Source organism: Crotalus tigris, unplaced genomic scaffold (assembly GCF_016545835.1).
Source record: "Crotalus tigris isolate CLP2741 ecotype Arizona unplaced genomic scaffold, ASM1654583v1 scf7180000018270.1253626, whole genome shotgun sequence".
Lineage (NCBI taxonomy): Eukaryota > Metazoa > Chordata > Lepidosauria > Squamata > Viperidae > Crotalus > Crotalus tigris.
In genome coordinates this window covers 639,149-655,494 of record NW_024096916.1, presented here as the reverse complement: position 1 = coordinate 655,494, position 16,346 = coordinate 639,149, and the positions used below count along the sequence as shown (strand labels likewise).

The 16,346-nt window shown below is 37.1% G+C and overlaps 1 protein-coding gene across 3 annotated transcripts in view; it reads right to left on the bottom strand.

The window, feature by feature from the left end:
• Positions 1–4,928: 4,928 nt before the first annotated feature.
• Positions 4,929–16,346, bottom strand: part of CDH9 (cadherin 9) — a 145,725-nt gene continuing 134,307 nt past the window's right edge. For all 3 annotated transcript variants that reach the window (XM_039349417.1, XM_039349418.1, XM_039349419.1), the window contains 3 exons: positions 9,577–9,694; positions 9,226–9,477; positions 4,929–5,567 (listed from right to left, as the gene is read on the bottom strand). In XM_039349417.1, the coding sequence (XP_039205351.1) occupies positions 5,077–5,567; positions 9,226–9,477; positions 9,577–9,694 (861 nt within the window). In that variant the 3' untranslated portion in view covers positions 4,929–5,076. The remainder of the gene's footprint in view (positions 5,568–9,225; positions 9,478–9,576; positions 9,695–16,346) is intronic.

The window sequence follows — 16,346 nt, the reverse complement described above, 5'->3', positions numbered from 1 at the left end:
CAGGTAACTCTGGGCCACTTATAATCACAAAAGATAAAAACTGTACAAAACTAAAAGACATAAAATACTGTGAAAAGCCACATTAACAGCACTACAAGGAGTTAATGGCCACTATGTAGAGATCTTGTACCTTTTTTCATTGTGCTTTGTTTTGTTGAGCCTCTATCCTTCTTTTCCTCTCTTTTAGACGATTGTCTCTTTTCTTAGAAGGAAAACTCCTTCTTTCAATGGCCGCTTTACTTTATCTGCAGAGTGGCAACAGAAGCCCAGAACATACACTACCTCCACCCATACCTGTGTCAATGTTGCAGCTTTATTCTGCTCTCCTGATACTGAGGTAAAGGCTGAAATGAGAGGGACAGAAAGCCGTACAGATGCCTCAGTTTTCAAGTAACCTGCTCTTTTACATTGTCATCATGAGGCCTAAGAGGAGTGCATTCTCATGGGTTGCCCCTCCCCTTTGGAACAATCTTCTCCCAACATACAGCAGGCCTGATCTTGCTGGTCTTTAGAAAGACCATTAAGATCAGTGTCTTTCCTTAAACACCTGGGTTTTGTTGAGTAGAGTTCTCTATTGGTTGTTGTAATTTTGTCATTTCACCATCTTGCACACTTTAATTATTTCAGGGATGCATGATTTTGTTTTCGCTTGTTCTTTGCTGGATGTTTACTTTGGTACATGCCATTCAGAGACACTTCATTTGAGTTGGGCAGCTGTATAAATGCTTGAAATAATCAAATAAATAATCCCTCTAATCACATTAGAATTAGTTTTTCCTTCCATGGCCAGAATGCTGGTAAGTTAATAAATATACAGGTATAAACAGGCAGCCAGGTTTGCATAAGTATGAAACATTTGCAAAGAAGTCAATATTCTTGGTTACTGCCATTGCAAGATCTGGATAACTATGTTTTATTTTTGGACCTAGTATTGATAATACTGACACTTGTGTGCAGAAAAACATGGTAATTACAGGGATAACTCCCAAACCTGCAGGAGGTAGTCAATGATATCCATCCATGACTAGCTGCTGCAGAATTGCCACTTAATTAGGACACAATCTCACAACACCAGTACCTTCACAATAACATAGAGCAGGCTACCATAAGGGTGAGTCATTCTTAGTCTGTATCGGAGACAGGCAATCAAATGTCTTCTGGATTTTGCAGATAGCAGAACAATTTGTGTCTCTACTTTTAATTTAGAAATGTATTCAGAACTCTTACCAGAAATCTGGTGTTCCCAAATGTCAGTATCTTCCAAGTGTAAAGGTTGCATGTACAAGATATTTTTATCGGTCTGAAGAAGGAAGGGATTTGGGAGCTGTAGTTCAACCAATCTGGAAAATGCTATATTGTACATTATAAAGACACAACTTATGGCCTATAGCTTTTTTTTCTTTGTCCCACAAAAGTCTCCAGTAGTTGATGTTAATTGGTAAGTGTTTTTAAATTTATTAGAGAAGATTTTAAGGAGATTTGAAAGAAATGAATTGAGTATTTTAAACATTGCAGAGGCTTAATGCTTCCGACTTCTTCCTGTTATCTGAAAGATTAAAAATACTGGCTCTGGTAATTCCATATTATTACTGGCCAAAATCAAGAAAGAAGCAGAAATGGTAGGGGCAGGCACGTAGGCAGTTAGGCAACAAGGAAGGAAGGAAGGAAGGAAGGAAGGAAGGAAGGAAGGAAGGAAGGAAGGAAGGAAGGAAGGAAGGAAGGAAGGGAGTCTCTTCCTCTAAAATTGGAAGAGAAATTACCTTTAGTACAGAGGTCCCCAATCTTTTTGGGACCAGGCACCGATTTCACGGAAGACAAATTTTCCATGGACCGGGGGGGGGGAGGTTTCAAGAGGATTCAAGTGCATTACATTTATTGTAAAGTTTCTAAATAAACAAACAAATAAAGAAAGAATGCACTTTATTTCTATTACTGTATTAGATTAGACCAGCGACTTTCTGCTTCTAAGAAAGTGGGAAAGAAAAGAGACAATCCTAAACTCAGCCTTCTAACAAACCAAACCAAAGACCTAGCATATTGAGGAAGTGCTGAGAAAACCAAGAGAGAGCGAGAGAGAACTGGAGAGCTTAGAGAGTTGCATGAAGAAAGGAGGAACACACACACACACACACACACACACACACACACACAAATACACCAAATTAAATCTTGAAAAGTAGGCAGGATGTTGCCAAAAATGGGGCACCTAGAGCATCAAAATAAAAGCAAAAAACTAAAGTTGAAGTGCAACAGATCCCAGAGGTCTTAAAAAGGGTACAGACGAGAGAGAATCCTTTGGAGATGCAGTGCTTAAGGTGAAAGGTAGCTTCTCCCTGCCCCGATTTGCACTCTGAGAAAGACATCCTCACAGATACACACACCTTGGGGGGGTCCCCCCTCCAACAAGGCTTTGGGGGAGCCCTTGGTTGCAAAGTGGGCAGGCGCACATTTGTCTTGCAAACTTGGAGAGTTGCATGAAGGGAGCACGACCCCAGCTGGGGTGCCGTAAGGGGGAGAGGAGGAAAGTGAGGAAGAAGAGAAGGAGGAAGAGGGAGCAGGACCAGGAAGGGGAGGAGGAGGCAGAATGAGAGATAGCAGAAGAAGGAGGAGGAGGGAGAGGAGGAAGGATGGGAAGCTCAGATGTTGCAAGGGCAGCTGTCAGATGACCTTGCACTGAGCAAGACAGCTTCTGCCATGCCACTCTCCCACTCCTGCCCAGACCCTGCAGACTGGCCACATTCCTGAAGGTGGAAGACGTGCTTTCAGCGTACCTCCAGCTGCATGGCTCAGTTCCTAAGTGCCCGTGGACCGGGGATTGTGGACCCCTACTTTAATATATAGATATGTCAAAATAACTATAACTAATAGAGTTAAGTCAGAAGGAAGAACAGAGTTATATGGCATCCACAAAAGCTATACTGAGGTCTGATTTTATATTAACCCACATTATTCTGGGAAGTTTCTGTGTCTTTGAGTTATTTTTTTTGCACACACAAACACAAAAACATGGATATATACATATTCTGAAATTCTTTCTGTGTTCATTAGTATAGGTTAATGTTTTAGAGATTTATTGTTGCTTTAAAATTTTGAAACAATTTTGCAATCTAACCCCCACATTCTGGTTGTTGGGGGGTTAAATGATAAACAGAATAAATGCAGTCTTCAGAGGCCCTCCGAATTTTAGGTTCTACTGGTGGGATAATTATGGGATGGGGAGCAGATGGAGAACCATCGATGCTGTTTTAAACTTTGTATCAGAAATGTCAATCAAAATGTAATAAATGTGCTGGAACTGATTTGAATGTTCATCATCACACATCTATAAAAAGAGTCTTTGTTTTTAGCCTAGTAACGATTATAATTAAATTGATTCATGGAAGGGGGGAGGTTGTTTCACTCTGTCCCTTACTAATTAGATTTGAATAATTTGAATCTTAGTATTTGTCAGGAATGTTCTCTAAGCATAGCTAAGGCCTTTCCATTTACAGAAACATTGCCACTCCAGCACTGTTTCTGAGGTCATGTGATCACATCCTCCATCTCTACTTGCAGCAAAGTTAATTTCTCTATTGAATTGCTGCCAAAATACTTTCTCTCCTCTCTGTCTCAAGAGCAGGGCCAATGCTACCATTTCACGTAGGTAGTCTTTGTTTAGTGACTGTCTGACTTGGTGACTATTCACAGTTGCAGTGGTGATGAGAAAGTAAACTTGCAACCAGTTCTCACATTTACGATCTTTACAGGTCTGGAAAGCAAATGAAAGCTAAAGTAGGATCATAAGCATAGTTGTGGTTCATTTAGGAACCCCTTTGCTTGGACACCAAGTTGCCGGTCCCAATTATAACCATTAAACAAGGATTATCTGTATTGTCTCTAAAATGAGTGACGGGGGGGGGGGTTGGAGGCTTTGAAAACATCTTCATAATAAACTGCTGCATCACAGAAGGTAACATGAAAAGTAATCAAGTCCAGTGATGGAGACAAGATAGAGTGGTGTTGGATGTCAAATCCTACTTCCCTCATGAAGTGTTTTGAGGAAGACCATTGTGAGGAGAATCACCACTCTCTTTTGAAAATGGTTTTCAGGGCAAAACCAGAGTCTGCATGGAAACACCCTTTTATTCCATATTGAAACATACTACACAGTTTTGACTAAAGGTCACACAAAGTCAGAGTAAATGAAAACATAATTTATTTATAAATTCTAATTTATTTAATAAAAATACAAAAATATAAATATACATATTTATATTTGTATATATATATATATTTAGATAGATAGAAAAATATGAATCAACACCAGACATTTTTAACTCAATAGATATGGCAGTAATATTCTTTTTTTTTTTTTTAAGGAGTAATCAGTTTATGTTATAGGATAGGGGACAGTATAGGGTATAGTAGCAAGGAAAGTGAAGCAAAGTGTTATTTTTTGAAGAAGAAAAAACTTGTGTTCCCAAAGTCCTTCTGAAAGGCACAAAAAAGCCTTTTAAAGATATTTTACCTCTTCCCCAATAATATTGAATATCCTCTTTCTAACTTCTTAGACAAAAAGGATGAGATATTACTTCTCTCTCAAAAAACAGTCATTTTCATTCACACTGACTTATTAAGCAAACTTTTACTAAAACATACACCTATGTTTTCTTTTGTTTTGTTTTTCCAAGTAGGAGAATATAGGCCACTTTAATCTAATTACAGAGGCATCAATCTCATCAGCAAGGACCCAGTCACAAAATACTATTTTCAGGCCATGATCCAAGAGTCTCCAACATCAATGAGGTGCTCCTTCCATGTAGGACGTCTCTCCCTACCCGGTCTTTATAGATACAAGGAATATTCCATATGTGTATCCTGGTGTTGTTTGCACAAGGCCACTGCCCGACCTTTCCACTAAAAAAAGAAGAAGAAGAAGAAGAGAGGGGAGAGGGGAAGGGAGAGAAGAGGGGAAGGGGAGAGGGGAGAGGGGAGGGGAGAGAAGAGGGGAAGGGGAGAGGGAAGGGGGAAGAGAGAGGAGATCCCTGCTCATGCACAGGAATGCTGGAGCTGCATCAGAAATCTTGAAGGAGACAGTTAGTCTTGGTCACTCTCATCTCCACCATACATATCTGCTAATTTTTTAAATCGTGGCCCCCAGTCACTCAGATAGTCATAGTCTTGATTCCCACCATCTGCAGTAAGTGATTCCAAAGAACTAAGTGAATTTGCTATAGAATCATTCCCTTCATAGGCGTACGTTGCTAAAGAGTCATAAGGGGGTGCAGTTGGATCCAAGTCATTTTCCTTTAGTCTTCGATGGATAAAATCTTGAATATCAATGTTTTCCCACAAAGATGCTGTCCTCCTTATCTGGAAAATAGTTTCTGGCATCACATCTCTTCTCATTTTGCTTTCCTCTCTGGCTTCAGGGTTCCTTAGCGTGCCAATATCAAAGGCTTGAGTATCTTCCTCCCCACCTCCTTCATCGTTATAGGTGACAATATTGTCTCGGACGTCATCTTTTGAAATGATCAAGGGCTCTTTTTTCCTCTGGCGCTTCATTGCAGCAAACAGCACAACCAATACTGGAAGGCAATAGTAACAATACAGATGGGTGAGGAGCACTGAATAGGAAACGCCTGGATTAGGAACAATGTTGGCAAAGCTAAGAACCTTTAAGACTCATTAATCACAACAGGTAAGATTAAGATAAATATTAGACTCTTAATTAAAAGAAAGGAGTTAAGGACAAAAACTCCTTGAAAAGAGCTTCTTTATCACTACAGAATGAACTATAGGAATTATTCTTTATATCTTGCTTGGGTATATAATGACCAACATATCAATGGGCATGTTAAAATGATTAATCTAGCCAGGATGTATTTACTGTATATTTGATGCAAGTGCAGAGGAGGTTCTCATGATTTATCCATGGGAGCAAGAACTTTAATCTTTAAGCCAGATTCCCACTTATATGAAGGAATTATACATCTGTTGAGCTCTGCAGCCATATTTGAAATTCTGGGGAAAAGTCAGAAGTACCATCATAAAATGCCTGCCATGGGATGAGTAGGGCAATTCAGAAAATGGGATAAGATTAAGCCAGGAAGTTAAATTAATTAAAAGAAATGCAATATAAGCATTTTAAGGTGGGAGTCCCCAACCTTTGAGCTGCAGCCCACTATCAGTCCATGGCTTATTCACAACTGGGCTGCATGAGTGGCTGGCTGTTGTGCACGCACAGCCCCACTCGTGCAAATGTTGTGGGCTCTTGGGACCCCAGTCCCGTGAGCATCACAGCCACTTACAGTCCCACTTCCACGAGCATCATGGGCCTCACTCATGCAAGCGCATGGGGCCTCACTCATGCAAGCATCATGGATACTCTTGGCCTCACTTATGCAAGCAATGGTGTGCATGCTTGTTCCTTTTTATATATTATATAAAAGTGCAAAATGGTGGAAAGGAATTCTTTTTCAAGGTCTCATTATTTGTTATCTGGATAATAAGGGCCATGTCTATTGAAATCTCAGCTTTAAAATAAAATTATGAGAACAATCCATATTAAAATTGACTCAGTATATACTTTTTTCCATTCAACATGTTGTCAAATGTTATATACTGTCTATACTTTTCCTTCTATAAAAATAGGTTTTGTCTGCTCTCTGTGTATTAAAATATTTGTTTTATTTGGGTTTAAGCTCTCTTGCAACTTGTTCTCAATTTCCCCCCAATATCAACATATCAACTTTGGCCTAGGTATGCTTTTTATCAATTCTGTTGTGAATAAAAATTCCTAAAGTAGTTTTCTCCCTTTTTCCATTCATTCCAGTCATTCACATTCCTTGTCTCGGTCTTCTTAATTTCCTTCTTTTCCCCAGTCTTCCCAGCAATTCCCCTTTTCCATTAGGGCAAAAGGAGCATCCTAGAGACACTAGTGGTCATCCATGAGTATGGTCAAACATTTGTGAATTTAGACTACAGCACTAGGTCCCACATTCTTGAAAACCTTTTTGTATATTTCATAGCCATGGATACCAAATGCCCAAGGAAAGCTTTCATTGTAATGAGAATCATTTAAAATGTTGCAGAAATAAGTTGACTAATAAATGCAGGTGGCTTATCTAGTTTGGTTTATTCTGTTCAGAAGGTTTGAATACAGCACTGGTTTCAGAGGGTGGGGGGGGAGAGCCTCACAATGCTTGTTGGCATAATAGCAAGCTTCTTTTTTTTTCTTTCGCCTTATCTACAGTCAGCTTCCTCTAGTATTCTTCATCATTGTTATAAGGAGAAATAACATCAAGTGTCATACTTAAAAACTGGCACTTTATCTAAAGAACAGGTTTTAACATCTTGAATTAAAAAAAAAAAACACATGCTATCTCATTACTATTTGGATGCTTTACGAACTTTTGCATGATCTCCATAAATGTAATCTGACAGTATATTTTGGAATCCTTCAACAGTTACCTAAAATATATATTTTAAGTGACTGGTTGTTGCTATGTCTTTCTATCATCATCATTATTAGTGCATGGCATTGTTACAGTAGCCAGGATACCACAGTGCTATTGCAGAATAGTAATCTGGCTCACCAAGGGAGCAGCCCTGTTACAGGACACACTTGCACATTTTCCAAGGTGCATCACGGGAGGGTAAGTTGGCTTTGCACCAGAGAGAAAGATGAGTGGCTCTTCCTGCAGCATCACCCAAGGCCCACTCCCTTTCCAGAGCTGCCTCGCAAGAAGGCACTGCAACCAGGAAAATTCAGAACCATCAGGAATCTGACTGCCTGCACAGAGCACCAGGTCAACTCCACAATGAAGTAGTACCTATCTATCTACTTGCACAGAACATACTTTCAAACTGTTAGGTGGACTGAAGCTGATGTGAATGACAGGAGCCACCCTGCCAGGCAATGCCTGGGTTCGAACCACTGAAGCTGAAACCATCTCCAGCATCATTAAGCCACTGAGCCACTATGTGCCTAATGTCTTTCCATCCAACACAGAACACTATCAACATTATCACAACACAATTCAAACTGTTTTGATTCTATTCTCCCTCTGGTAATTTATTTCTTTTTGAGCACACCTTTTAACTTTTCCCATTAAATTTTTATTTTTACAGAAAATGAACTTTAAATTTCAATAAACCAGAAGAATCAAAGACATGGAAAATTATATTTAAAACTTCTGAGCGTGAGAATCACTTTTGGTGTTATCTGGGATTTTAATAAACCAAATTCTCAGATTCCATAGTGAATTGTGTTGGTTGAATTCATGGAGATCAAGGTGATTAGAGAGTAAAACTCAGGTGTATTCCATTCTCTGCCCACAATCCTCAAAGGTGGAACTTTGAAGTCAAAGTTTGTCAATGTGACAAATATACTGAATTCTGATACCAGCTGACCAGATGGGAATTTGGACTTTAAGAATTGTAAGTATATGATATATGATTATTTTAAGGACTAAATGGATGTCTGTTTTGCAATAAGAATAATGGTGAGGTTATGATTTTAGTAATAAGAAATATTCACCATTGTCCCAGATAAACAGCTGATTTTGGTACATTTACCACTAAATAAAACTATCCTTAAAAGATGAATGGAGTTCTTAACATAAGTCGCCTTAAACCCCTGAGAAATGGTAGGTGATAAATCTAAATATATAAATTTTTAAAAATACCAACTTTAAAAATTACCAGCTTTAATCTCTAGCGATTACCAATTTATTGCTATCAACAGCAGTTCCCATCTACCGGAGACCATAGAACATGCAGTACTAAATAGGCAAAGTTTATGCATTAAGTATCTGGTAGAACCTCTAATATATTTTTTTTGAAACTATAGATTTGAAATGAGATATGAGATATCAATCAAAAATAAGATGTACTACATATTGTTGAATATAAACATCATGTCATCATCAGTATCAGAACTCTTTAGAAATATTCCATTTTAAGACCAACCTTTAAGTAAGACCAACCTGCTTGCAATAACTAAACCAATAAGCTAAATCCATCCCATTGGTGATGTTTGGTAGTCCACCAGCATCTCAGTCAATCTTGAGATTGTGGCTGCATCCTTGGCTTTATAAGACTAAGAGTTCTGCAGCACCTAAATGCTGGAGAACTTACCATTTGCAAAAGCCTGGATTAAGGAGATAACAAGTTCTTCTGAAAATGTGGTCTCCTTTAACAATTTCCAGGTACAAATAAGGAAAGAGGAAATGGTTCACTTACTCAGCAGAATAATAATGCAGAGCAGAATAGCAATGAGTGCTCCTGTGCTAAGGCCTGCTGGTAGGAGCAAAGCTTCAGCATTACAAGACTGCATGTTTCCCCTGCTGTCACAGGCACACACTCGGATGCTCAGTGTGCCCGTACTACTCTGGATGGGATAGTCATTGTCAAATATTATTACAGGCAGGAGATAGGTGCTCATTTTACTGCGGCTATATCCATTCCGTCTGGTTATAACGCCTGCCGTATTATCTGCACCAGAAGAACCAAAGACAAGGAAAATTATATTTATATTACATTTTCAGCAAAGGAATCAAAATGTAACATAGAGAACCAATAATTAAAGCCTACCTTTGTTGTCCAAAATTGAAAAGTTTGGATGAACTGTGTATTCTGGCACCAGTTCAAAAAAAAATTTGTGTCCACGTGGTGGTTCATCTTTATCCACAGCACTAACAGTTTGTATCAGCTGCAAGGAAATAATTATATGTTGTCAGGAATATAAATGTTACATCTTTTACTTTGTAGCATAATCTGTTCAGATAAATGCCTGAAGGGGTTTTAAAACTACATGAATGAACTTTTATACTATGGTTTTACTGAGTTTAACAGATCTACGTACAAAGGAGTTCTAGCACAATTTCCCATCACAGTGAGGGACTGTTCCTTGTGGTTATCCATCTGTTGCTCAAACATAACAGCTTTCAAGCAAAGTGCCCAATAACTTCTGTGGATTGCTGAAAACTAGTAAGATTTTTTTTAAAATAATAATAATAATAATAACAACAACAACAAATGCCCAATTTTACCATTACCAAAGTTCCAAAATGTGTAATCACAGGGAAGCTTTAGTATATCATAAGCCATATTCACAGTTCAAGTAGGGCAACAAGGAAACCTAACATTAAGCTAGCATCCTATATGTGAACTATAGCATAGTGCTCAGAATATTTTGAAGCGTCCAGGAAGTGTATGATAGATAAGTTTCTTTCTTCTTTTTAAAAGCCATTTTTTTTTACCTTTTCTTAATTATTGTACTTTTCATACATAATAATCAAGCTTATCTGAGTGGGCGGTATGCAGTTGACTCAAACATCTATAATGCAAAATCATAAAACAACAAAGCCAAACTCTAGGAAAAAAATATTAATAATAGGAGATGTAAACCATAGACAACACATAAACCAAATTTAAAACTAGCAGCAATCACGGGGGGGGGGGGGAGTACAAGACCTAAGAATATCCAACCAAGATTATTAAAGGATTGGGAGAAAAAAAAAAGAATAATTAGTACTGGGAAGACTCAAATATTACACAGTCAACTCAGCTAGTTCTAGTTAACAGTTTAGTTTTTCCTACTTAAAACAAACAAACAAACATCAACCCCCTCCCCAACACCCCCAACCTGAAATTGTCAGACTTTTTTTTTCCAAAGGCAGTCCCATGTTTAAACACATTAAAATAAATCACATGGGCTGTGTGCTGAACTATGGAAAAGATTCTTTCTGGAACATAGCTACATAGTTCATATAGAATACTAAATTAATCAGAGGTCCATCCAAACTAAAATGCTACTGGTGATAATGATGGATTGAAGAAACACTTGCAAGTAATATAACTTGTCTGTACTGGATCTTAGATTAATGGCTCTAAGTCAGCCCATTGCTTTGTCCAAGTACTCAATGAGAGCATCAGCTGTCTCACTTATTCTAGAAGAAAAGGGCTCTTGAGCCTCCTTTTCCACACCACCCCTACTGGCAGAATGGGAAGGCAACTATTTCTGGGGACAGAATCAGATGACGTTACCCTCTATTAATCCCCTACTCCCTGTTAAAATGATACCAGGACTTGATTTTTTGTTGTTGTTCTAAAGTACACTTTTCCATTTTATGTTGCCTCAAGTGCATTTCAGAACACATGTCAGCAGTTCATTGACTACTCTGTAGAGAAAATAATATAGCTTCAACTGACTCAGTGGTTACCATGTTTCTCTTTCCTTGTAAATCTGCCTTTACCAATCCTGTAATAACACAATGCTTGCAACACTTGCCTTGTAAATAGAATGTTTCTTATTATAAATCTGGCAGAATCTTTTTAATTACTAATTTTACTCTTTCCTTTACTCTTCCCCCCTCTCTCCCCCAGCTCCTTGGTGGCTGGTATGCCAACTATGCAGGTACTTAAAGACAGAAAGTTCGAAGAAAGAAAATTAATATTAAAAATAAATTATATCAGGTTTTGAACTGGCAGCCTACTATTTAGAAGGTGAGGACTTTAGCCACTGTGAAAGTATAGAAGTCATTATAATAGTAATTCTAAACAGCATGAGAAAAATATAATGGAATAAAAAGTATTTTTTACATGCACAGGCATTTTGATGCTTTATGTTTGTGTTTGTGTACACAAACATATATACATATAATATTAAAGTTAACGGTGCATGTGTATTTGATATGTGTGTGTGTGTGTGTGTGTACATGAGTACAAGCACAACAACATACACATATATAAGCTCAGGAATACACCCAGAGGAAGGAAAGTTGTTGGGAATTACTTTCCTGGAAGGAAAATATGTAAGGGGCTCAGCAACAAGGAATTGTCCAATGTAAGGACAATTGCCAGCTGTTGCCAAAATATTTCTCTACAGGATTTCTTAGGTTGTCTTAGAGTCAGTTTAAATGATCAAATGTGGATATAGTGTTCTTTGGTTTTAAAACATCACTTTTGATTTTTTTTACATATTTTTTTTTACAAAATAGTGCTTTCAAGGAAAGAGCACAGGCAGTATAAAGCATGAGTGATAAAAAGGAAGAGCCTCTTAAGTCCAGCATACCTAAATATTATTTCTGGTCCTTAAGCTTAGAAACTGGTCTTTGTGATATTTATTTTTCTTTTTTTGCCTTGCAAGTCCTTACCTTCTTACCTTAGCCTCCTACTGCAATAATATATATAGCTCAGGTATACTGTCTGCACAATCTGCACATCACTTTGTGTTTTATAGTAGGCATTCTCCTAGAAATACACAGAAAATGGCTGACTCCCAGATGCAGCTAGTAAGTTACAGTGTGCTGAAGAATTCTCATTGTTCTGTTTGGCATGCTCAGGGGTGACCTTCTGAAGTCTCTAGTCACTTTGAGTGTCTTATGTGACAATTATAGCCACTCCACGTGTGCTGCCTCACCATCAAACACACTTCAAGTCTCAAGTCCTTAAGATGAAACAAAATGCTTAGCTGGAGTTGGAGATGGCACTGTGAAAATGATACACGGTTGAATCAAGTCCATTTTGCCTTTCACTGAAAAGGCACCAACACTGAACCACAAAGAATAAGCATGGAAAAGTGGCAAGGAATGCTCTACAAGTGAAATGAACAATGGAATTTGTAGGTTGACTAGGTTTCTCTCCACTTCAGCACATGATCATCCAAATGATCCTCTTCAGAATTACTAAAAATTCAGGATGGGAACAACGTTGGTTCTAAAAATCTAAGTCACTAGAAGCAGGGAATAACCCTAAACCTTACCCCACCTCAGATTGTGATAATCAATAATCTGCACATTAATAAGGTTGAATTCTGACACAATGGTTTTGAATATTTTTTTTAAAAAAAATATCTGTAAGAACATCTGCATCTAGTTTTGCCTGTAGCTTCCCTAAAATACTTAGGCCATAAACTTCACAATGTACTCTCATCCATTTTCAATAACCTCCACTGGACCTTTTGTGCAACTTCTTGCATACACTCACTGACCTGCACTGTGTCTCTTGTGTAGGTTCTTTGAATTTCTCCTCTCATTTACTCCTTGCACCTCCCCAACCCAGGCTGCACATCTCATATACCTATTGCACTCCTCTCACATACTTTTCATTTTAAAGCATGAAGAGCTTTAGTTCTAGTTTGCAACAAGATTGGTTCTTCTAGTTTACTCTCAGCTACACAAGAAATATCCCAAGATCTAATAAATTGTCATGGAAACCTCTTTTCTAAGACATTATAGCTGATCTAAATCATAAAGACTAGACTAGACTAGACTAGACTAGACTAGACTAGACTAGTTTATTGGCCAAGTGTGATTGGACACCTAAGGAATTTGTCTCCAGTGCATAAGCTCACAGTGTATATATAAACAGCAAGTAATAGGTCATGAGTCATATATGATGATAGATGGGCAACTATGGAGGGAGGGTGGGGAGTCAAAGTGGGTAAAAAAACAATATGAATATCCTGGCAGCAATACATAATAGTGGTAATATGTCACTACATGCATGTTGTTCTTTTAGTACCATTGCTGTTTGTTGTAGAAGCCACTGTGAGGTAGTATACCTCCTTATTCAGACTTTTCCCACTTGCTTGGAAAATTTCATTGCTAGCTTTTTGTAACCACAAGGACTAGAAAAAATGATATATCATCAGTCAAAATTATTGGTTTCTGAATAACAGTCATTATTATGTATTAACAATATTTTACCTTTTCAATCTTTATATAATTTACCATATAAATGCACTGTCCCTTTCTGCTTATAGGAACACTATTTTTATGTGTAGGTCTTCTGATGGAGGAAAATTCCCATTCATCCTCCCACTTAATAGAGTTATGGAAGGACTATGAATAAAGATTGTGGCAGTAAGCACTCCAAATGTTGAATATACTATAAAGTACTTTCATTGTTCACAAAAGAATCATATTGTGAAAGATTATTTTTGCTTTAAATTGGTGGTTTTGCTTTTCAGAATTGCTGTTACTGCTTTAATTCTACCTATGTTGACATCTTGCAGGGACAATAAGCCAGATAGGAGTCTAAAAACTGTCAACAGTTTTAATTCCTCTGTCAAGATAAAGCTTTACAACCTTTCCTGTAGCACTGTATAAAAAAAGTTCTCCCCTACATATATTAAATCAACTATTTACCAATTTGTAGATGCTCACAAAAGCAAGATAAGCAAGTGAATTAGGGAGACTAGTAATAAGAACACTTACAGTTCCAGAGAATGTAAGAAGTAATTGTCCTAGAAGATGAATTTTATCTATTTTTCTTAGGGAAATTAGGTCCATGTTATCCTATGCCAATTCTTTCAGGTCTTGTTAAAATGACCTTGAATTTTTTTTATTGATAGCTTTTTAAAGATGTTTTATTCCTGCCTTTATAATTTTTAGAAATAATTCAAAATGGTGAACATATCCATCATGCCTCCTATTTTCTTCACAACAAACCTGTGTGGTGAGCTGGATTGAGAAAGAGTGACTGGCTCAAGGTCACCAAGCAAGCTTTCATGCCTAAAGCAAGGTTAGCACTCACAGTCTCCTGGGGTTTTTTAATGGATGCCTTAACAATTGGATCAAACTGGCTGTTCTATTAAACATGACAACATATAAAATTTACATCAAAAGAAACTGATTCTATAAATATCATGCTTTCATACCATTCCCTAGTAAATATTTTTTTTTATGGAGTATCTTCACAGAAGAACATTCCTCACTTGAGTCACTTTGGTATTTTTTTTTTAACAAAATGAAATAAAAAAGTAAAAATAATAGAAAGTGCATAGCAAGTTATAAGCCCATAGGCTTTACTAATATTTAAACACGAGACCGTTACTACAAATCAAAGGATATAAATAACACACATGCGAATGGAATCTGGATATTTTATAATAAAAATTCTTCCAAATAATGGGATTTTTTTTTATTGAAAATGTTTAAAAACTTTTACAAAAACAGAAAAAAAAACAATAACAACAACAACACACAAAAAAAACAAACCAATACAACCCTCCCCCAACCCCTCTCACCTCACCCCCTCCCTCACCCCCCCCCGAGCTTCCCAGAGCAGAATATAGGCTTAATTAAAAGAAATTAACAAAATTATAAGATAATTAAGAAAAAAATATATATGAATACAGAATTATAAACCTTAAAAAGAAGAAGTATTTAAAAAAGAAAAACAAAGAAAAGAAAAAGAAAAAGTAGAATTTTTATAGAAGTTATAAAAAAGCTAAATGATATTTTTTCATATCCAATTTAAATTGTATAAAATTTATTCATTTTTCCCATACAACAAAAAATTTCTCTTGCGTTTGCTCTTTTAAGAAAGCCGAAATCTTTGCCATTTCCGCCAAGTAAGATACTTTAAAAAACCACTCTTGCAAAGTAGGCAAACATTCCTTCTTCCAATATTGACCTACTAACAGCCTTGCGGCTGTAATCAAATTCAACATCAATATAACCTCCTTAGCATCACAATCAGTAACAATACCAAGCAAAAACAGTTGTGGAGTAAATTTTACCCTCTTTCTAAAAATTCTCTGAATGTTCCACCATATCTTAATCCAAAAAGCTTTTATATTTTTACACGACCACCAAATATGATAATAAGTGGCATCCAAACAGCCACATCTCCAACATTTAGGCTGTAAGTCAGGATACATGAGAGACATCTTTTGTGAATCAAGGTGCCATCTGTAAAACATTTTATAAAAATTCTCCCTTAAATTCTGGGCTTGTGTAAATTTAACATTTCTCACCCAGATAGTTTCCCAGGTATCCAGTAGAACTGGTTCACCAAAATTCTGCGCCCATTTGATCATACAATCTTTAATTAATTCTGATTCTGAATCCAGTTCCACTAGCACCCCATAAATTCTTTTAATGTGAGTTTGTCTTTGATCCTTTACTTGCTTAAAAAGGTTTTGATCTTCTCTAAGCAGACCTAGATTACGATCCGTCTTCCATCTATCTACTAATTGTCTATATTGAAACCAAGAATAGGTAATATTTTCATGTACCAAATCTTCCAAAGATTTTAACTGCCAATTTTGACCATCCCATCTAAGTAGTTGTGTATAAGACACCGTATCCATTTTAACACCTCTCTTTATCCCCTCTATCGCATGCCAAGGTATAGCCCATAATGGTATTTTAAAATCACTTTTATAATATTTCCTCCAAACTCTAAGTAGAGAAATCCTTATAATATGAGATTTAAAAGCCCGATCCACTTTTTTATTAAATATTAAATAGGCATGCCAGCCAAAAAGTAAATCCCATCCCTCCAAATGGAGTAGGGAAAAAAAATTTTGAAAGAAAGGAAGCAATGCATTTAATTGAAAAGACCTAAAAGTT